The sequence below is a fragment of the Patagioenas fasciata genome, chromosome 23, assembly GCF_037038585.1.
Source record: "Patagioenas fasciata isolate bPatFas1 chromosome 23, bPatFas1.hap1, whole genome shotgun sequence".
NCBI lineage: Eukaryota > Metazoa > Chordata > Aves > Columbiformes > Columbidae > Patagioenas > Patagioenas fasciata.
In genome coordinates this window covers 7,195,149-7,218,340 of record NC_092542.1, presented here as the reverse complement: position 1 = coordinate 7,218,340, position 23,192 = coordinate 7,195,149, and the positions used below count along the sequence as shown (strand labels likewise).

The 23,192-nt window shown below is 44.5% G+C and overlaps 1 protein-coding gene across 5 annotated transcripts; it reads right to left on the bottom strand.

Moving 5' to 3' along the window:
• Window positions 1-1,205: 1,205 nt before the first annotated feature.
• Window positions 1,206-21,103, bottom strand: LACTBL1 (lactamase beta like 1). Of its 5 annotated transcripts, XM_071798430.1 has the most exons (8): window positions 21,010-21,103; window positions 20,357-20,445; window positions 16,994-17,138; window positions 15,348-15,457; window positions 12,405-12,562; window positions 10,505-10,752; window positions 7,240-7,345; window positions 1,206-4,896 (listed from the first exon to the last, which is right to left on the bottom strand). In XM_071798430.1, exons 2-8 carry the CDS (start codon window positions 20,375-20,377, stop codon window positions 3,918-3,920), a joined length of 1,767 nt encoding a protein of 588 aa, XP_071654531.1. In that variant the 5' UTR covers window positions 20,378-20,445; window positions 21,010-21,103; the 3' UTR covers window positions 1,206-3,917. The 5 variants fall into 5 exon arrangements, with proteins under 5 accessions (XP_071654531.1, XP_065711398.2, XP_071654532.1 ...); XM_065855326.2 differs by lacking the exons at window positions 20,357-20,445; window positions 21,010-21,103 and adding an exon at window positions 19,611-19,807; XM_071798431.1 differs by lacking the exons at window positions 16,994-17,138; window positions 20,357-20,445; window positions 21,010-21,103 and having other exon boundaries at window positions 12,405-13,983; window positions 15,348-15,434.
• Window positions 21,104-23,192: the final 2,089 nt, after the last annotated feature.

The following is a 23,192-nucleotide window of genomic DNA, read 5'->3' as shown; positions in this document are numbered from 1 at the left end:
AACATTGACCAGGACAGGAAAAAAATGTCATTCTTTGTGAACAGGGAACTGATCTGAGAGAAGCGCATTCAGGCTCCTTGTACTCATTGCTGTAATGAAATAAACCCCACTTTGTTCCAAAGGAAAACTGTGCTCTTGGCACCTCAGTGCAGAAATTCAGTTACAGACAGATGCTGATAGAGAGTCATCCAGGCTGAGACCAAGAGTTTTAGAACCTCTCCTGGCTTCAGCTGTAGGATACATAATTTGTACATGGGCCTCAGGACATGACACAGCATTTCAGCATAATCAGGCAGATAGATACGTCATCTTACTCCCATAATTGAAACAGAAAAGCTCTGCAAAAATGCTGTTCAGTAAATAACTGGGCCACAATTCTCTGGTTCAGAAGAAGTATAAGTATGAAGAAATGAAACATGTAGGGATAAACTGCAGTTTTCAAAATGTAGGTTGCAGCTTGAAGCTTGATATCATCCTCACTAGTATTCCTGGAGGTCTTCTTCTAAAAGAGAAGAAGTTGTCTTAACTGATGTTGTCTTAGCATGAGATCACAGCAAATATCACCATGTTCTGCTTTGGGCTTGCTAATCTGTGAACTTCAGGTCTTTGGGGCAATGTTGATGTAGCAAGTTGAGAACTCGTCCTTACCTGGTAGGCATATTATGAAGGTGTTGGCTTCTAACTGAAGAGTTCCTTGTGACAGCAAGGGTTGGGTCCATCTCAACCAGCTGGAGGCTGGAGATTCATGGAGTGTAATTCATCGACTTGTTACAGATATGTGCTTTAAGATGAGATGAATCAACTATATTGCCTAGAATTATTAAATCTCACTGAGTAGAAAGGAGTTTAAATGGGCCAGCTCGGATGTAGCTGTTTGTATTCTGCCAGATTGAGTTCATTCTTTGTGGTCCAGAGCCTTTAAACTTGGAGACTACATACAGTTTTCAGGGACACTATTACAACATTGCATGGTTTCACCAGTTCTCCTTATAGCAGAGTTTGGTCTCTTAAACCAATTAACAAGTTTTGGTTTTGTCTCTTTTTGGTGCTGTGAACGGTAATGAAGCAAATTTTTCTTGTTTGGTAATCTGATGAGTAATTATAAAAACATTTCTAAGCACACTGTTTCTATAGGCTGCTGTAGACATATCTAGTCACCTTTTAAAACACACATTGCTGTGAAGCAGGGGCAGATGGGTAGATTTTTACATGTTTGCTCTACCTGTTGTTGGACCCAGTCTCTGACACAGATGAAATGACATTGGGGTATTTTTAAATTCAGCATTCACAAAATCTTAAAAATCACTCAGAATGCTAACTTAGATTCTCTATTAAAATTGAAAGTTTACAAGACACCTGCTAACATGAGTCAGGTCACATCAGGTCACAGAAGCTGGTTCTCCTCTTAGGATACTGTTCGCCATGAAGTGATGGAAAGAAATTGGATATTTGCGTTTGCATCATTGACTCGGCACTGTGTCTCTGCTCTCTGTGGATGACTGGGGTCCTCCAAAACTCCATCTTCTCACGCCTGTGACATACATCTCCCAAATCCTCTGTACAGATGTCCCAAGGTCTCCTTTCTCCTCTTTGTACCAGGTAAAGGTTCTCTCCCACCCACACAAAGGGGCAGTGTAGGAAGCTCTTGTTCACCTTCCCAGTGTGACCCAAGGTTTGATGAGATGAGCTTTACTGCAGGTGTGTTCATGCTATGAACAGCAAAGAGCTGTGCTGTGCTGTTACAGGAATGAACAAGAGCACCTAAAAATGCCACTGTACAGATTTGATGGTAACTCATTAAATAAGGAAAGACTCAGTATTGTCTGCATTACTAATGGAAAAGTAAAACATCTTAACCTCTCCATCAGACAGAAGGAGACAGGATGGTGTTTCATCCTGACCTGTGAGTGACATGGGATATAAATCCTAATTTTTCTCGGAAGCTTTTAAAAGTAACTGATGGGTAAACAGTCACTTCTTTTGTTCCAAAGAACAGACTGTACCTGGCACTCAGCTCTCACTCAAAAAGGCCAGGGTTACATGGCTCAAAAGTCTTGCGACCAGACAAAGCCTGGAGAGCACTGTTGTGTCAGGCGCGCCATGGCAGAGTGCAGGCACATCTACCGATCAGCCACAGTGCTGTACCTGCCTGCACACATACCTCTGGTCATGGTGACACATGACAGCAGTAAAAATTTGCATAGAATTTATTGCTGTTGCTATAGCCAAATTAAATACTTGAACATATGAGGTTGTATGAGGTATGGAATGTAATCACCTACAATGTCCAGAAGAAACCAACACAGCAGCAACCATGACTGCCTGTAAGACAAGGTTTACATTGTTTCATATGTTTACCAGGGAACTGAAATTACCCGAAAAAAAAGACGGGGAACCAATATTTTTAGGCCTTCAGAGGTGGTCTCTCTACTCAAAACGGAAGCTGAAGAACACACAGAGTGAAAACAGTGAGAGACTACAAGAGAGAAGAGAGGCAGGGAGATGTATTTTCTCATTCCCTTGGAGACTTGTCCACTTTCTAGACTCAGTGTGGACAAGCAGCAGCAGGAGGTCACTCTGCAAGAGGATCCAACCTCATACCAGTTATGGTATGGGAGGACATGCACTTTGAAGGGTCTGTCTGCCAGTATGCCTACCCTTTTGCACTTCCTTCATGATTCCCTTGCTGTACAGCCATGGCCACACTCTGCAGATAGGCTATTCATTTTAAAGTAAGAGTTGTCTTGCACTAACCCTCTGCTTGCTTTGATTTTAGCTCTGTTTAGAGCTGGAGTCACAATACTCTCTTAAACTTGAAGGGGCATTGCAAGAGCCAAGACTCCTCAGTCAGTAGCACTTGCCCTGTCTTACACTCGTGCATGACACTGCCCCCACCACAATGAAATGACCATTAATGACATATCATCTGTCCTGCCTGCCTTGGCATTGAGTGGGCACAAGAAGGGAGAAGAAAATGCACCAGTGACGTTATGGATCACTTGCAGGTCTACCTGTCCTAAAGGCAGTGCTCCCCAGGCTAATGCACTTTCCCTTGGCATCCTCCCTCACACCTGGATAAACACAGCGGGTACATATCCATACAGATATCCTGCCCAAAACACACATAAAGATTCCCATGCATTCCTGCACTTAAACACCACCATCACACACTTGCCTATATAGTAAGACAGTCACAAACTGTCCAGCTGGAATATACCAGTATACGTTCATATGTCACTGCTCCAGGAGTAAGCTTTGGTTTCTCTACTTAAGTGCTACAATATTCTTTGTGTGACCACTGCTTCTGCAGAAATCCATGGAACCAAGACATAACCACATTGCTGTTTGCACTTTTTACAGTTTTCTTGTTGTGATGCAGGAAAGAAATTGACCTTCACTTCCCAGGTATGTTAGGGCCTGGTATCAGGTTGATGCTGTTTTCTAGTACATAATACTTTTGGCAAATCCTGGTGAGGAATCTTGTTCACAGTAGGCTGGCTCCTGAAGAACCCTGGAAAAATCCTTGAAGTGAAGAAGAGGTGTTTTCTGAGAGACACAGGAAACTCTCAGCCCTTTGATGATAACTGTCAATAACGAGAATGGTTATCAAACATAAAATGTAAATGTGGCTACTTAAGTGCTGGGGCTTTTCTATGGCATCCAAACACTATGCATCCAGCACATTCCCACCTCTTCTTTCCACAGGTATCCCCAGTTGCTAGCTGGCCTCTTGCACACTGTCAGGGATCGCAAACCATTGAAGTTATTTTAGGGGAGGGACATGATATATTTTTTGGGCAAAAGAGTCATCTGCCACCATCTTTCCCTTCTAAATAAAGTCACAAAGACAGGAGAGTCTGGTAAGACACAGATTTGGAGCCACCCCCCAGAAGTGGACAGAAAAGTAGAGGGGATATTTAGCTATAGAATACAGGTTTACGAAGTACACGCACCACATTGTATGTGTTCAGCCCCGGTGCATCAAAGCCAGGAGACAAACCCTTGCGATCGAATGGGTAAAAGTTAAAGAGTTGACCATTTTGGGTCTCCAGTGAGATGGAGGCAGAGCCCAGGTGTAGAACACATGGGAACTCCTTGTCAAAAACAACTTGGAAAACACGATCTTCCAGGTGGTTGAGCTTGATTGTCCGGTACTTTTCAGGAATCAGTTCTTCCACATGAGGCCCAAACTGCTGCATGACCAGCACACCACCAGGTCCAACTTTAATCTCATAAAAAGTCAGGTTGGAATAGGTATAGTAGCCAACGTAAGGGCCTGGACTTGGAGCAGGAACCAAGCTTTTCTCTGCCTCTCTGAACGCTGTCTCCATGGCAGGAATGAGATACTCATATGTCTGAGTCACAATATCTCCACCCTGAGGCCTGGGCCCTGCCATCAGTACAATGAAGCTCAGGCGGAGCTTGGGGATAAGGGAGAAGGTAGCTGAATAACCATCAAGGTCTCCGTCCTTCCTAATGACATCATATCCCGATTGCTCATTAATCTCCCAGGGTGTACCAGTCTTGTTAGCAAAGTATTCAGTGGAGCACTTAAACAGAGGGGTCAGCATTGTCTTCACTGTGTCAGGCTCTAGGAGACGACGGTGGTAGGTGCCTAAGAAGACCATTGCCAGCTTGGCAAGGTCGGCAGCTGTGGAGTACATCTGGCCAGAAGGCCTGTACCAGCCAAGGTCATAGAGAGGAGCCGGCTGCTGGCTGCCATAGAAGCCCACGGCCATCTGGGAGCGGATCGGTGGTGTGATGTCAAAGCCCGTGTCCTCCATGCCCAAGCGGTCTAGGATGTTCTCTGAGATCCAGCGCTGGTATTGCCCCTCAGCTGCATGGTCGGCAAGCACATGTGCCATCAGTGAGAAGGCCAAATTGCTGTAGTGGCATCTGAAAAGAAAGAGAAATACATCTGGATCACTCAGTGGTGCAGTGTGGGTATGACTATGCAATAACAATGTCTAGGTCTCTCTTTTCTGGAATAAATTCGTCCTTTTATTAGATGACATGCTAAAGAGAGAGGAGAGATGAAGGAGGGACAGAAAATCTGTGTGTTGTTGCTTTGATTTGTTGTTAAGTCAAGAAGGATATATTTCTTGGAGGAACATAGGCAGAGCTATTTAACCACTATGTATAGAAAGAGAGCTGGAGTTGGAAAACTAAAAAACCCCCAAACTTTATGCAAAACCCTATATATTTGCATATCCTGACTTATTGTTTATAGTTGTTCAACAAATAATATATCCATATACAAAGCACCATCCAGCAATGTTTAGTCATTAAAGACACCTGAGTGCTTGAGTCTTTAACATCCATAAAGTGATCCAAGATTTTATGCCTGAGTGAAGTTTAACGACATAAATACATGAACGGTCAACTTTTTTCAAAAACTTCAACCATTACCAGCTCATGCAGCTGGATAAAAGCATGATGAGTAGATATATATTTCTACCGCAACAATAAATACATTCTGAATCTAAAATTTTATACCTGAAAAGGAGTTAAGTTCAACATACCCAGAAAAATATGTTAAAATTTTTATATCAATGAATGAGAAATTTCTTTAAGAAAAATGCTGTGAAGCATATCCAGAAACAGGGAGACAGAGTTAAAATTATCAACATGTCAAGCAATAAGGGACTGAGATACTGTTATTGTATGTCCGTAGGTATCTTAATGATTAGCTTAATATAAATACCAAAGAAGGTGATGATATTCAAGTCTTAAAATCCTTTAAGGAACATCTATTATAACCTTCTACGTGACATTGGATTGAACTAATACAAAGTTGCCATGATCAAACCATGGAGTTTTCTAAAAGTTTTCTAAGCTTGCAGACTTCAAGTCATGGTGAATCCTCAGCAAACAGAGGCAAATTATTTCAGAATGTAATTCTATTCCTTATAATTTTACAGACTTAGGAATTTTTTCCCAGTTAGTCTGAATCCTTTTCTCTTGCCAGCTGTCCACAGGATCCAGCTCATAATTTTGAGTGTAATAGACATTTAACGGGCTATATAAATGGTAATGAACATTAACAGAACTTATAGACAATTTAGAGACAATGTCTACAGACACAGCATGATTCTAAGCTAAATTTATGTGGTTTAAAGTGATAAAATTAACATGCCTTTCCACTTCTGAAAGTCTCATTGGACCTAACTCTAGAAGTTTAATTTGCCTCATCTAGGCTTCTCACTCAGGTTCTATACACATCCTAAAATCAGAGCATCACAGAACCCCAGAATGTCCCGAGTTGGAAGGACCCACAGGATCATGGAGTCCAGCTCCTGTCCGTGCACAGGACACCCCACAGGTCACCCCGTGTGTCTGAGGACGTTGTCCAGTCTCTTCTTGAACACTGTCAGGTTGGGCCGTGACACCTCCCTGGGAGCCTGTTCAGTGTCCAGCACCTCTGGGTGAAGAACCTTTTCCTCATGTCCCACTGACCCTCCCTGGCACATCTTCTGCCGTTCCCTGGGCTCTGTCACTGTCACAGAGAAGAGCTCAGCCCTGCCCCTCCTGCTCCTGCTGAGGAACCTGCAGCCCATGGGCTCTGCCCTCAGTCTGCTCTGCTCCAGCTGAGCAAACCCAGGGACTGCAGCCGCTGCTCACACGGCTTCCCCTCCAAACCTTCACCCACCTCACAGCCTCCTCTGGACACTCTCCAGTAGCTTTATCTCCTTTCATCCCGTATCCCCAGCCCTGCACACAGTGAATGCTCCAGGTGAGGCCGAGCAGAGCGGGACAATCCCTCCCTGCCCGGCTGGCCATGCTGTGCTGGATGCACCAGGACACGGGTCCCTCTTGGCTCCAGGGACACTGGTGGCTCATGTTCAACTGGCCATCGACCAGAACCCCAGATCCCTCTCCATGGAGCTGCTCTCCATTAAAAACAAACAAACAAACAAACAAAAAAAACCCACAAAAAACCTACCCCCCAAAAAAAACTCCAAAACAAACAAACAAAATGCAACAACAACAAACCCACAAACAACAAAACAAAACAAAACCAACCAACCAACCAAACAAACAAAACCAAAAAACCACAAAACCAAACCCTGGCACCTCCAACAGCCATTCTTTCTAGACTAAGACAGGTTTGTGAGTAGATGGCTGAAGGTTGCTTTAGGAATGACTGTCGTTTACCCATTGGCCATGGAGACTGCAGATGGGGCTAGGATCAGTGGAGAACACAAACCCAGACCAAAAGCTTAAGTGAATATATCTGACCTAGTTCCTGGATCAGCAACCAAGACATCATCTTTCAGGAGAGCTAGAGCATCTTGTGTATTGCCCTTCCACAGCAGGCTGGTAGATCGCAGCCTCCTGGGCAGACCTGTTGCATGGAAAAGAGAAGTCAACAATTTGAAACAAATCATAGAATCATTTTGGTTGGAAAAGACCCTCAAGATCATTGAGTTCAACCATTAAACTCACACTATTACTAAACCATGTCCCTAAGAACATCATCTATACATCCTCTAAACACCTCCAGGGATGGCGAATCAACCACTTCCCTGGGCAACCTGTTCTAATGTCTGACAACCCTTTCTGTGAAGAAATTGTTCCTAATATCCGATTTAAACCTCCCCTGGTGCAACTTGAGGGCACTTCCTCTTGTCCTATCACTTGTTTCTTGTGAGAAGAGACCAACACCAAAACAGTGAAGAGTGAGCAAAAGGCAAAACAACAATGACGCACATGTATGCTTTATACACATCGCAAATGTGCTGCAAGGACCTGTTCACACTGGCCTGCAGGGTACAGTAGTCAAGCCATGGACCACTGAATCTGGGTAATGTAAGTCCTAGCCCAACACCAACTCTGGGTTGCCACATTTTGGTAAAAATATCTTGGTAAATGATATTTAAAAACCCTGTATCCTCAAGTCTATTTTGGAAGAAAAAGGAATATCAAATGTTGGGAAAATCCCTGTCTGTATTTCCATGTGACTAAATTCCCTTGACTACAAAGGTGTGCAACTATCACTCTAAAAAGGTTTTTGTTCTTTGTGTCTCACTACAGAGAGCTTGAACTTCTGAACTATTCCAGACTTGGCCTAAAGTAGTTTCAGCTTTTTTTTTTTTTTTTTTTTTCCCAGCTTTAGCAAAATTTATTCTGAATGTGGAAATACTGAAGAACTTTCAGCTTTTTAAATCCACAAGACTGAACATCGATTTCCTAAAAAGTTTTGGATGGGACTTTTAAAAATTCTACAGTTCCTTTGCACAGCATCTATGGCTCACTAAGTCCAGAACTTGGATTACATCTGGTATGAAATCCTCATTGCAATTTACAGCTGACTTTGATTTAGAGTTTAGGAGAAAATCAGGAAGAGTATCTGACAGAAAAATGACTTGCAATCATCTGCTCAGTGAACGTGTGCTTAACCATGGCAAAGCCAAATGAGTCTCTATTCTTTCGTAACAGCAACACGTTTTCTCAATTGGCCTGACCTGGGGATTTGAACTGGAACAAGAGCACTTTTTCTGCTTCTGGTCTGTGGTTATTTGTGCAGCTTAATGACCAGATAAGAGATGCACTGAGTATTTTCCAGTAGACAATGAGCTCCTTCATTTCCTACTTGCCACAATGACAGTAAAGAAATATTGCACCACTGGGAGAGCTCACCAGCACCGTGTCAGCAGTGCAGTGTCTCTCTTGAGGTTCACTAGAAGTGATAAACCAGAGAATGTGTGAGCATAACAGAAAATCCATAGTTGTTTGTTTATACTTCATGGGCTGCTAATTGATGTGACAAGCATGCTGTTAATAATTTACAATAGCATCTCTTATTGTCATTCATATACTTTTGAAAATCACAGTCTTAACAAGCTGGAACTTCCCTCTAGCAATGTACCCATCAAGTGCTGAGAAGAGAAATCTTTGGAGGTACTTTTGCAATGTGTGATGTAGAAAAGCCCAGATAATGAGGATATATTATAGATCATTTTCCACTGGAAGAATTGAGATGAAAACCACTTTACGATATGTCACGCAATGGCTTTGATCTCAAAGCTGAGCAGAACCTATTCTGTTTTGACAGACAGGAAATGTAATATGTGACCTCAACATTGATTTGATTTTAAGCTGGAATTTTGAAACTGTGCGTGTTCTTCTACTAAATTGTCAAGGTCCAAGCTGGTTGGTGTGCCCTGTGATGTGGTCTGGGAAATTTGGGCCACATTCTATAAAAAACAAAAAAAAGACATCGGAATTTAAAAGAATCTGAAGCAGGGGCACAAATCTAGCATAGCAATGAAAGTAATGCAATGGCTGCACAATACAAGCAATTATATTATGACAAAGTCAACTTTTGACATATGCTTCCTACAAGTGTTTCTAGGGCAAACCTCACACGTCAGAAAGTGACAGGGCACTGCAGAAGGGCTGGGAACTGCAGCCCCAGCACACGCTGCTCCTGCAAGGAGCATCCAGACCAGCTCCAGGTGCTCCTGAGAGTCAGAGGGGACTAAGCAGATCTGGTGCCCCTATGGACATCATCAGGCTGGCTGGAGCAAGGCCTGTGTCTGCAGGGAGAGGGGCTGGGCAGGACTTGAGCACATCTTTCTTTCCATCTCCTTCCACCACTTTGGGTCATTTGTCTGTTTCTCGATTTCAGTTACATCATTCCTTTTTGGGCAACTCTTATTTTGATGCTGGGTTGCTTCAGGTGGTGCTGTACCTTGTCCTGAGGTACTGCAATTTGCCTACATTCTGCTTTGACCTTACGTCCCAGTTTTAGAGCATTTATTCCAATCTGGAATAATGCAGGTGCTTCAGTTTAATCAAAATGCCACGTAAGATATCAGCACAGTCTCTTTGGTCATTAAATTCTGGAATCTCTGAGTCAAGTATTACCAGCTTTATTTCTGAGAAAGGTTAAAGTTCTCCTGAGTCCTGTGAGCTCTTTCTAACTTAATGTAAGAGCTACCCAATTATGAAGGTAGCAACAGATTAATAGTCCTCTGCCAGCAAGTACAAAGCTATTAATAGCTCAGGAATCCCAGATCAGGAACCACACTGACAGCTATTTTTATCTCAGTGACCAAGGTCTATCTGTTCAAAGCAAAGAGGTTTGGTGCCACTTTGATCCTCAACTCCGCATCTCAGGAAAATGAGAGCACCCTCAGCTGGAGGACAAAAAACTGCGATGCAACTGGAGCCTGATTTCAGGTCATGCAACGGTATTGACAGAAATATATATTCACCTTACACTGGAAAAACAATTGCCCAGCCCACAGTGCAGCTTTGCCCCCTTTCCTAGCAGGTGACCTGGACAAGAGTTTCCTTTTAGCACTCAGTGAAGCTGCTGACAGTTTTAATCAAAGGGTCCTCCCTGTCCTCTGGAAAGTGCAAAGGTGCAGGGTCCATATCGGGAAAAGTCCTCAACAGCAACATTTTTTAACCCTGGCACGTGGTCTGTTCTCCCTGTTTTCTCTTTCACCTGGCACAGTGATGGAGAGAGGGCAAGCAGGTGGTAGTGTTGTCTCACCTGAGAGCTGGCTGGCCATTCTACGCAAGGTAACAGGTGATGGCTTAAGCGGCATTGAGCCTTTTTCCAAAAAAATGAGCCCATCTGCTGTGTATCTCTGTTCTGATTCCTTGAGCCTTCCCAAAGGGTTCTTTATAACAAAGTTCTGGGCGTAACGTTCCAATGGGTCATCAAGAGATGTGACTTTTCCTTCCTCCCACATCTTATACAACATAATGGTGGGAAAGATCTTGGAGACACTAGCAATTCTGTTAAGGAACAGACATTTAGAGAGATTAAGCATTAAGAAATCCATGAATCAAGAAGATCAATGGTCAGTACATGAGATAACCCAACTGACCCAATGCCTGTAGCTTTACATGCAACACCTTTGCTGATTCAGAAGTGAATGGCTAAAATGCAGGTAAGAAGCCTGAATTAATATCCATAAGTCTGGCCTTTATGGACTGCAACATAACCTTCAGTAGTAGCTCCCTAATAGCACAGTGGGCTACAGAACTTCTGTTTACTTAGTACGCATGACAATTTTCAAAAAATATTGCTTAGTAAATACCATAACAAGTTGCAAGTAATTTATTGGAATTTTAAGGTTAAAATTCCACGAAGGTTTATGTTTCATATCCAGTGTTCATATTTGGGTGGCTTCAGAACAGAACCAAACTTACAAAAGGTCTTCTGGAACAGGACTCTGATTCTACTTTGTTGTTTTTCAGAAATGGAGTCATCATTAAGAGAGACAGCCAGGGGCATTCATATTGTGCTGCTAGAGGTGAAATTCTTGGACTAGTGCACAAGTGAAGGCGTTTGCCAAGAATGTTTTCATTAATCAGGAATGAAAGTCAGAGCTTCAAAGACAACCAAACGTCATCGTAGTTCCAGCCATAAATTACACTGACTGGTGAAAAAGTTTCTTGGGGGCAGTCTCTGTGGTGCAATGGGTGGGACATCTGTCTGTTAACAGGCAAGGTTGGTGGATCGAGCCCACCTAGGGACATGTTCCCCTTTCCCTTCCAATGGTGGAGGGGTTGGAACTAGATGACCTTTAAGGTCCCCCCAACCCAAACAGCTCTATGATTCTGTGATTCTGGAAGAAACAGCATGAGGTCATCTACACGGGGACTTAGTCACAATACAGAGGGGGAAAAAAGAGGTAATCACAGCTGCTAAAGCTTTCCAAAATTGTTTATGCTGAGGACAACACTTGACAGTCAGAGTGCAGCCCACTTGTTTCAATATAGCACAACTATAAGTCACTGAAAGGAGATCTTTAAGGGAAGTGAATACTTCTTTTGTATTTGTTCTTGTGGTTTTGTTTTGTTTTGTTTTTTTAACAAAAAAATCTCCATCTGAAAAATAATGGCAAATATGGCTTTGACTTCACTGGGAGAATAAATAAGCATACAAGTCTACTTTGTGTTCATTAGATACCCTTCCCAAACTCCATTTTTTGCCACATCGAACTTTTGTGGGTTTTTTTTTCCAATCCTGTGACACTGTTTCCTCTCTGTTCACAAAATCTGTGCTGGCTCTCAGGCTTAGATTTGTGCCCTAGGCCTCCTCAAAGCGTGGATACATTCCTATGTCAGGAGTAATATGTTTTCAGGTTCCCCGGGATGGTCGCCACTATTCTAATTTAAAATAATTTCAGATTGAGTTAAAAAATTTTTAAAAAAATGCATCCAAAGTTAGCAACTGAGTAAACCACAAGTATATGGTAACTTAGGGACTAGCTGAAGCACTGCCTAACAAAGTTTCAGTGAAACCCAGAAGAGGTTTCTGCAGTGGACCTGAACTGGTGGAATATGCAGTTTGTGACAGTGGCTCTATTTTCAGATATCAGACCTCTGTATGTGTATCTGCTCTTTTTCTAGATCTTATGGCTGTGATACATCTGTCTCACCTGTAAATAGTGTACTCATTGGGCACCGCTGAAGACGGGTCCGAACCATTTTTCTTCCCAAAGTTGCCTGTCCAGAGCACAGTGTCATTGTAGATGACAATGGCAGACAGGGCAGGGAGACCAGAACTATGAATCTTTTGGCGCAGCATCATATCTACCTGGAGAATGAGGGGAAATTATGAATTTCCAAATAAAGAAGAGTCTTACAATGCATCTATTCTGCAACAGGCAGTAGAAGACCCAGCCCACCAGCCCTCCTCACTTCCAAAGTGATTTTTTCAAATGTGTTTTCGCAAAAGAAAATATTTTAACTGTACTCTTCCTTTGAATAGCTTATGCTGAATTATCCAGTATCTTTCATTCAGTCTACATGTCCCCTGTGTAGAAGAATGTGGTGCTCATCCTTGTAATACTTTTGGTGCTTATATGATTTAAAACAAACACTAAAACTTAATAACTGTACATTTCTTCCTTTTTGAATTGTATTGTGCACATCTGTTCTTTGCACTAGTCTTCTAGGTTCAAAGATGTATGAGAAAATGATCCAGACTTTTCAAATGTCCCATGACACTTTTCACGCCATGGAACACGTTAGAGCTTGGACTCCTGTTTAAACTGCAATCTGAGAAACAGCACTGACCAATTAGATGGCTGTGATTACTCTTTGATCCCTGCTGTGCCAGGGCTGTGTTGACCTAATCAGCCAGCTGTTCTCCACCCACCTCCTGCAAGCAGAATGCATTGGTCCTGCTCTTTTATGACTTTTTCAAAGCTATGTTATCAAGCATAAGTTATCTTTTGTATAGAAAGGTTGAGACATAAGAAATGGCCTTCCAGGCCAAGAATTTGAGACAAGAAGGCCAAGCCAAGTCATGTCCTCAGGACCTCTTCATTGGATTGACTAGTGAGGTGCACTGACTGCCAGCAGTGAAAACATCCAAATTGTGCCAAGTCCTTCTGTAATGATTCTTTACGCTCCCCTCCCCATGCACCAGTGGCCCATCTTTTATGGTTAGGTACATCAGCGCCTCCAGAGAACAGAATGATCTCATATCAGCAAGCATGGTCCACCTCAGAGTTTCGTCACAGGGACTCTGGCATGTAGACCCGCCTGGACCTGCAGAAAGTTGGCAGAAATACATGATGCTCTTCTAGACTCAAGTGTCATTGAATCCAATAGTTCACATTTGGATTTGGTCACTAGCAAGACTCTTCTGAGGAAAATGTAGGTCTTTCTGGTAAACAAAAGTATTCATCCTTAGAAGAGAAATATTTCCGTAAGCCTCATGCATAAGTGAATGTCACTTTCCTGTTTCAGGCTGCTGGGAAAAGTCTGCCCTGTGTGCAGCGGCATCTGGTACTGTCCAGAGTACGAGTTCCTGGGTCCCTGGCCTGGCGGAGGTCAGTAATTCACCTTAGGTAGTGCAAGATCTTTAGTATGGGTTCGGGTGTCCACAGGCTTTGGGAGAACCTAAGGGTGCCTGAAGATACACTTCTGAGGTGTTGGTGTATAAGCCCCCTTCAAATACCTATGTCTTCCTGTGCATCTAGTGATCAGGTTCTCCATGCCTTATTCCATCTGCAAAACAGGAATAGTTTCACCAGCCTACTTCAAAGAGGTGCTTCGATACTTTAGTTCTGAGGAGCGCAAAGAAGGGAGGTTAGATGAGTCTCTGATGGACACTCAGTGTTCTGCACATTCCCCGGCCTCTCTGACTTATCTTAGTTGAATAATAAAACATCTCTCTACAGTAACCCCAGAGACAGCAGCACAGACTTCGTTAAATGGATGTGAAGTGAAATTCAGTTGAAATTCAGTGTAGATGAAGTGATGTGCATGCAGGAAAGCAACCCTAACTTCACTGCACATACACACAGATGTGCAGTGAGCTGGTCATTAGCACTTAGGAACAAGACCTTGGGACTATGATGGGTGCTCCTATGTAAACATTTGTGCAGTGTCCTATGGTAGAAAGAAAGGTAAAACAAATATGAGGGCTTACTAGAGAAGTAACATAAAAAAACTCAGAAAACACCATTTTATCACTGCATAAATGCCTGATCCACTTGCACCTTAAAAATTATATGCAGTACTGATTTCCTGCATCTCCATAAGAGTATGCTAGAGCTGGAAAAGATTCACAGCAGGGTAAAAAGAATGATCAGACTGGTGGGACAACTTCTATTATGAATAATTAAGCTACCCATGAGAAAGAGACAAATGAAAGGCCATAGTATGTGATAGGAGTCTACAAAATCAGGAGTGTCCTGTTACAGCATGGCCATCTTTACGGTCCATATGGTCAAGGCATGCCGCAGTGTTTCCTCATTGCAAACAGAGCCTCCCAGAATTTCAGACAGTGCTAAAATTACAGACACAGTATATCAAACTCAAGAAAAGCAGAGTTCTCTTTCATTCAAATGCAAGACCTCTTCTTCTCCTCCTCCTTTTTCTCCTTCCCCTTCTCTTGCCTCTTCTCCTTCCCCTCCCTCTCCATTCCTTTCCTTGAAGTCATCTACAAGTAGCTTTCTAATTTTTAAATAGTGGCATGGGCAAAGCCAGCAAAGCAATAAAATAGGGAATTGGCAGTCACAAATGAATAGGAATAAGTTACATGAGTCACCTGCTTTCCAGGACATGAAGGTTGCCTAATAGTAGACAAGATGCCAAGAGCTGATGTGTGCTCACCAAACCTTCTGATGAACAAGTAATAATGTTTCTTCATCAAAGCTTATGCTTTAGATAACTGCTTATTTATCTGTTGTGTATGTTCAGTGAAGGAGTTTTATATACCCATTTCTAGATTCACATGTTCTCCACCTCCCCAGTTCCCCACCTCCGTTCCCAGAGATGCTGTGGGGCAAAATACATGATGTCCCCTTTACACCTTCAGAAAAGCAGTCATGAGCTCTGTCTCCCTCTGCTCCCTTCTCCTCACAGACCTTCTCCAACGCATCCTTCAGAATGGGGATTGGGTGGTCCAGCGGTACGGGTTCGGGATAGCGGGGACACATCTGCACAGCTTCTGATCTCACTTCTTCCACAGATGGGCCTGCAAAACATTTCAAAGATGGCACACATGACTTGAATAGATACACCAGGAAGCTTTAACATTACCCAGCAGTCAGCACTAGCTTTCTTGCTTGTGTCGTCCAAAACCAAAGGATACTTCTGCAGAGACTAAGGGACAATCTTGAATTGTTTCTGTTTCATGTAAAATGGAACTTGAAGAGTTCACTGTGCTCTGTTATTGTTTATTCCAACATGGGGTACCACATGGGTTGGACAGGACCTTCAACTGACTCTGCAACCCAGAAGAGTAAGAAACTGGGACTGGTGAAGATTCCAAAAGGCTCCTGACAGTGGGTTCAGACCCCATGGAAGTGCCCTGCCCTTTGTCTAGGGCAAAGTCTGAGTCTGGGTTCAGGAGGACGGAGTTGTCCCATGTGTATTGTAACCTCAGAAAACGTTTGTAGAAGTGAATTTTGAATGCCACACGAAATCTGACACTGTAGCAACAGTTGATAGGCTTATATCTAGTGTATAGTGTATAGTCTGAATTAGCTGTATCCTCCATATCCCAGAGACATATCAGAAATTTCTGAACAAGCTAAAATATTTAAACTTGTTGAGAGATGGGAACTCCTTTACATGGAAACAGTATTTTCCTAGTTGTTTCCAAGCTGTTATATAATCACAGAATTATCAAACGATTTGTGTTGGAAGGGACCTTAAATATCATCCAGTTCCAAACCCCTGCCGTGGGCAGGGATATGTTCCACTAGACCAGGTTGCTCGAAGCCCCATCCAACCTGGCCTTGAACACTTCCAGGGACTGGGCAAGCATACAGACAGCTCATCTCTTCATGGACAGAGGTTTTCTGCTCTCTAAACTGCAAACAAAATGCTTATCTATCTTTTCACTTACCAACTGAGCATGAAGCACTGGAGATACAGACAAGAAGACAAATAGCACTGTGAAAACTTTGAGGTGAATGGGGATGTATACACAACCCAGGTAACCTCTGATACTCTGTGAGATAAAGGTAGGATCTGAAATCTTTTCAGACATTGATCTATGAAGTACCTTTGGAACCTTCCCGGTGGATTTTATGCCACCTTAGAGCTACTTAAAGCTCTGATCCAGTTATACCGTATTCTTGCATGTACAGTGCTTTGAGTCTGTTGAGTTTTGTATAACGAACAAACAGGAATTCTAGTGTGAACCAGGGTCCTGAGTTGCTTCAAAGATCTAAGATTAGGTGAACGGGAAATGAAGCAAACCCATAAGCTAAAGCATATGGTAAGATGAAAACCAAAATCTGTTTTAAATTGGAGTGACTTTTACAACAGGATACTAAAGAAAAAGATAATGTAAAATGAAATATATCCTTGGTATATCAATTAACCTAGGTTAGTGTCAGAACGTCCATCTCCTCTGTGTCACTGCACCAGCTAGGAGGTGGTAAATATTTGTGCTGTTTGGGGAAATCCTCTGAGGAAAATCATCCTCGTGAGTAGAAAGGCATTTACTGGTCTCACAAATTCCTGTGTCAAACCGTGGTCCAGTTTTAAGATGACTACTCACTGGGCTCCACCTTGGGGAGGCTGTACTGCCACAGAAAGCAGCCCGTCATCGCAACAGACAACAGGAAGAAGAACATGGCCGACACGTGAATCCACTTCACCTCCATAACAGTGAGCTTGAGAAGGCTGCGGCTGCTGGATGCCGGCTGTAAGCAGAAAAAGAGATGGTCTCAGACAGAGAAAAACTGCCTCTCATTCGCAGCAGCCAGGTGAAGGAGGCACACTGCATTGGAGAAGCTGCTGCAGGGACATGGACTAATTCCAGTACTATTGCAGCATCAGAGCTGGGCATACCGGGCCACACTGAAATAACTGGAACCAGATATTACTACTTCTCTTCCAATGGTGCTTGCAAGACATTAGTCTCCCTACCTTATTGGCCTTGTTGGTTCTTGCAGATGAAAACCATCCACTTCTTTTACCTTTTCCCTCCCTGCAGAGGAACCTCTCTAGCCCAGGCTGGATTTTCTGTTACAGCTCTCATTTCATCCCTTCTCAACCATCATGACTTATTCCTGGATAGTTTTCCAACCCCTTTCTTCCAGAGTCCAGCATCTGTTAATGGCATCCACCAGCCAGATCATCTGATCAGATCCAGCTTTTATAGATGAATTATTAAATTTTTCACCATGTACTGCCCTTGCCCTTAAATTTTGTGCCTGCAGTTCCCGTTTTATCACGTACCATCTGCAAGCTTGGCATTTACAGATGCCATGTTTTGGAAAACTGGGTAATATTTTGGGTTTGTGCAGCTCTCACAACACTGGAGACCATCCAGGTGGTGATACTACCATATAAATATTGAAGAAAAACAAGGAAGAGATGACAAATGATGAGGTGCCTAAGAATGAGCAGTACTCTCTCACTGACTGTAGGAGGTCAATAGGGTGCTTTTGAAAGTTTGGCAATTAACGTTAGAAAACATATGGCCTACCATTTGCATCCAATATGGTCCACATTCCAAAGCTGTTTCAGGTTGTCTGGACCCACTTGTAGAACAGACAAACTAAAACACTGCTTTTAGATTTCCACGTGGCCCTTTTTTTTTTTTTTTTTTGACATATGGGACAGTTAATGCAAAAGGTTCTGCAAGTCGACTGAGCCTTGTCACCCACAACAAGGGAATCTGCAGACCTGCATCCAGACTTGCCCGTGGACCTGTGGCTCTGTGAGGACCTGGCTGGGGAATCTAGGCCCTGCTGAAAATCTAGGTTGCAATTCCACTCTCTGTACAGTAACAGAAATATGTCACAATTATTTCTGAAGGATTTTAGTCTGTTCAGACATTCCCACATACATTTCTAAAGGCAAATTACTTCAGGGTCTTCCATAACATAATTAAGATTTCAAGGATGGTTTAAGACCACACAGGTGCCTGCAAATCCCCTCAGACCGGAGCCTGCCATAGCACACATGCAGTTTGTATTCCAGCTGTCAGACTAAGTTATGCGATTTCCTGAATAAGGAAATCAAATTTTGACACCAAATCCAGCTTGGGTTGGATATGCACAACCACATATAGTGCGCTGGTAGGCAGGACTTCATACCAGTACAAGGAGAAGCTTGTGTATTGAGAACTCTTTAATCACCCTCATGCTGGCAGGCTTCAGTCTGTGCAGGATGTCACCTCGAACTGCAATGGGATGCAGTTTTCCTGCAGCAAGGAGTGGGAGAGGGCCCGCTTTGCCCTGGAGTAGTCATGGGGTCACTTTCATGGATTTAGTCCCATCATAATAATGTGAGTCCCCTACCAGCCTGCAGGTTCCCTATTTTTCTGCGTCCTTCTTTGCTTCACTGAGAAACCCTGATTCCTGGGTCCCTAAGTGCTGGGTGAAAGGAAAGGATTTTCTGGCATATGCCTCATCTCATGAACTCCAGACTCCCTGGACCACTGAGGACCCAAAGATACCAACACTGAACTCTCACCCTTTAGACAAAACTCACTTTTATCTCCTACGGATGATGAGTGCCCTGAATGCCTGTTTTGTTCTCTGACCCGTAATCTAGTGGCAATGCAATGAAACCATAGCAATGTTACGAAACTAGAGACATGGATCTCTCTTTTATTGATGGGACACCAAACATGCAAAAGTGTGAGGGATACTCATCACCTGAGGAGGTGCTCTGTTCCCTAAGCTACCTTTCAGGAAAAATTTCCCTCTTTCCCTATACCTGGGAGGCTGTCAGACAGACAGATAACTGCAAACAGAACCCTCACACTGCAGGACCCATCTGTTCTCACCTCTCCTTCAGCTGATTTCTCCACCTCACTTACATTGCTCAATGACTGCCACTGCTAACAACACAAAAACAGCAAGGCAGGGGGAGGGAGGCTACCAAGCTCTTCGACACATGCAGATGAACACAAATACATGCAGGAACAAGTGCACACAGCTGCCCATGGGTAGGTGAACTCTATGCTACATTTTTTGCCCCTGAGCTTTGAAAAATTAGGATGAGGTGGGGAAAGAAATGGGCATTTCACATAGACCACCTACGTACACTGTCCTGCCCCACCATGCCCACCTAGGCAAACCAGCACAAACCCTGCAAGCTGCTCAACACAGCTCAACACCAGTTAGGGAGACCCAGAAAGAGCCCCAGCCCCCTGCACATACCATTGCCAGGAGTCTCAGTCCCAGAGGCTGTTGTCAGGCATCCCAGCATGTGCGGGCTGTAACAGAACCACAGCGTCTGATCTCAGCCCCAGCAAGGAGGGAGCACAGTGCCTTGCCATGCTCCAAAATGCAGCTGCTTATTGTTGGCAGGTGCTGCTCAGTCACTCTGGCTGAAGTGGATGTTTTTAGCACCCGGACAGTCCTGCTCTGGGTTTCCCTTGACCTATTCAGAGCCTCCAGAAATTGCTGCTGACCTCCCCTGGGCAAGGAGATTAAGTGACAGGGACAGAGTGGCATTTGCTCTCAGGAAAGTGCCTGAGAGATTGAATGTTAATTCTTCCTAATGCTCCTCTGCCGTGTGTGTGAATCACAGCTGAAACCATGAGGGCTTCGCAATCTATTTATAGCAGCTTCATCTTCTCCTGACATCTGAACAGGAGGTGATTAACCCATGAGATGGACAGCCCCTGTGTGTCTCCAGCCGCCACCCCTGGAGGGGTTTGGGAGGGGGCAGGCTGGGCTGTTTGCCGGAAGGGGCAGTGGAGGAGCTTAAGCCAGGAGCTCAGGCACTCTCTGGGCTTAATCCTGAACAGCCTCCTGGAGTTCCCCTGCAGTGAACGACAAGAGAGTAATTCCCAGCTAGCAGGCTCACTAGACAGAGATGGAGCTGTTATTTTCTTTCCCCTTGGCTGCTGGGAACTCTGAAGGATGGTGGAAGGTTGTGATTCGCACGAGGTGAGCCTTACCCGCAGCTGTAACCCATCCATGGCTGCTCAGGAGCCTCTTCTCATCCCCTGTGCTGCTGGTCTCCCCCCCAAAAAAGGCTTATAAAACCCTGTGATGAAGAGAAAGAAAAAATTAGTGCAGGAAAAAAGAATAATCAGAGCACACAGAGGGAAGCCCAGAGTAACAAATCTCAGCCAAGATGAGCAGAGCAGCAAGGAGGGACTGGTTTTGGTTAGGGAGATAAACCACAGTAACCACGCAAGTCCCCAGTAACCCCTTCCCTTCTCTCTACCTCTGTTTTGGCAACACGTTGTGTTTACTGCAAGGGCTGGACCCAAGCTCTACGACTTGCTAGGGCCCATGGTCATCCTCAGCCCACCTTCCAGACACAGGGAACCGGAGCTTCGAGAACCTCAAGGCTGACGCATTTCTATTGTGCTTGCTCTGCAGGGTCCTTCCAGCCCAATCCCTGGCTTCTCAGCCTTGCTCTCTCTATACGACCCTCCTTAGTCTTGGGAATCACAGATATAGCCAAGAAACTGTACAACAGATTGGGAAGTGCCAAGGTAATGGCATGGTTCCCACCTCTCCCATAAAGCCTCCCTCCTGTCTTGCTACCTGGCAGTGACCATTCCATAGAAACACCCCCCTTCTCTCCAGTATCAGCTCTTACCGGCCTTGCTGCTACCCTCCAGCTTCCAGTGCTGATGAATTTGGGGCTGTCCTGGAGCTGCAGATGTTAAGAGCATCTGAAGCACTAATCCCAACAGTCAGCCTCTCTGAGCATAGATTAATCAGCCGTGCCTCACCCCTCCTCAAGCAATACAGCATCTGTCCAGGGATGCAGCCAAAAGGGAATATTGCTGGTGATTTCACAGCCCAAACAATACAGCAGGGTGGAAAATGGGGGGAAGGAGGGAATCCTTAATACACTGTGAGCTGGGAATATTATTAATGAACTGTAATTATCATGTAAAGTAGATTACAAATACTCTCCAAAGAGGAGGACATGGTCATGCCCCCAGTTATGCACTAAACCCATGCAAGAAACAACCACAGGTGTCCTGCCACGCTGTTACCTTCTTCAGATGTTCACAGGTAAGGGTATTCTCTTCAACGCCATCTCTTCATTTTGGTATCTGCGTTAGTGGGCCAGGCTCTGACAGTGCTCAAAATACTGAAGTGGAGCCTATGCACAATGTGCCTGTGCCCCAGAGTTGTGCCCAAATTTTGCTGAACAAGGCTGCAGGTGACCTGCTTATTAACTGGAGCAGATCAAGCTCCTCACAATTTTGTTGATCCTCATTTCTGGGAACTCCTGTTTCTTCTGTCCCTGCTACCAGGCTCACCAGGCTTTCTTTCACTGTGCGGTGATCCTCCCTCAAATCCAGAGAGTGGTAGGTAGCTCATGCTCTTTACATATTACATATTGTCATTCCATTCCTTCTTCATTTTCACTCCATTTCTGCAGAGTTCATTTTAAAAAATTCGGTTTTTCAGTCTCCAGCTCAGTGTGATTTGCAGCAATTCACTCACTATCCCTGTATTTCTTGACTTTCTCTCTGAAAGCTGTTGGCTCTGTGCTTCCCCTCCAAAAAGGACCTGTGTACCTGTAACTATGATGGAGTCTCAGTCTTTTCTGCCCCAGCAGTGTTTCATAAGTTTCACTTGCATGTCTTTCAGTCCCTCCTTGCAAAGAAATCACCCTCCACTGGCCCAGAGAAGGGTCCCATCCCAGAGAAACCTCAAGGATGTGGCAGAAGTGAGGGTAAGAAGAGCTCATGCCCGTTCTGTCCTGAGCAGGTTTGCAGGGCAGGTGCTCCTTCCTGGGCTGCTCTCACAGCATCGCTGTGACCCAGAGAGCCACAACAAGGAAGGTGAAGAGCAACTGTCCTCCCTGCCACCTAATCAAACATATAATGCACAGGAGTGGCTGCACACAAAAGATTTCGTATTTTGTAACATTAGTTACAGTAAAGCAACACAGCCCCAGGCTGGGCAGGTCAATCCATGAAATAACTTTGACCTGGCAGCATCCAGCAGGATAGGGAATGACCAAACCAGACAGCTGTCTGAGGGTTTTTTAGGCTTCTCTACCCCCTCAGCTGCAGATTGATGCAAAGTCCTGTGCGTGTCCCACACCACCCCGGCAGACAGCCTGGCTCCGTCCCTCTCCATTTCCAGCTCCTTAGGAGCCAGCCATGCAACACCACGATCACGTTGCACAGGGCGGGCTCTTCCTGGAGCACCTGGCAGGCTCTCCCAGATAGATTAGTTGGCCAGCACTGCCCTGAAACGGGCTTTGGAACCAGCTGGGCTAATGAAAGGACATTGGAAAACAGCAGCATGCGATATCACCCCCACACAGAACCCCTTCCCACCTGCAGCATCCTGCTGGGCACCCCATGCGTTCCTGTCTTCCAGAATCCCATTCTTCTCCTCCTTGAGTTCCTCTCCCGTGTCCGTTTCCCTGTCTGAATGGGGGGATGCAGCTTGCCATACTCCACAGGCTAAACACACAAAGGGTTTGGTAGTGGGGGGTTGCAGACGTGGAAAGAGGTCTGGGGCTGCCTTGTGCTGGTTCCACTCAGCTCCATAATGGACCCACCACAGGCCAAGGCTGGAGATGCCCCTGTAAAAACATGTTTAAGAAAGGGCAGAAAATGCCAGATAGGAGGAGAAGGAGGGAATGAAGTGAGATACAAGAGAGGAACAGCAAGGTCAGAGGAGGAGGTGCTCCATGATGGTGCAGATATTCCCTGCAGCCCATGGGGGACTCACACCAGAGCAGATATTCCCTGCAACCGTGCAAGGGACCACGCTGGCGCAGATGTTCACACAGTGACCCGTGGGGGA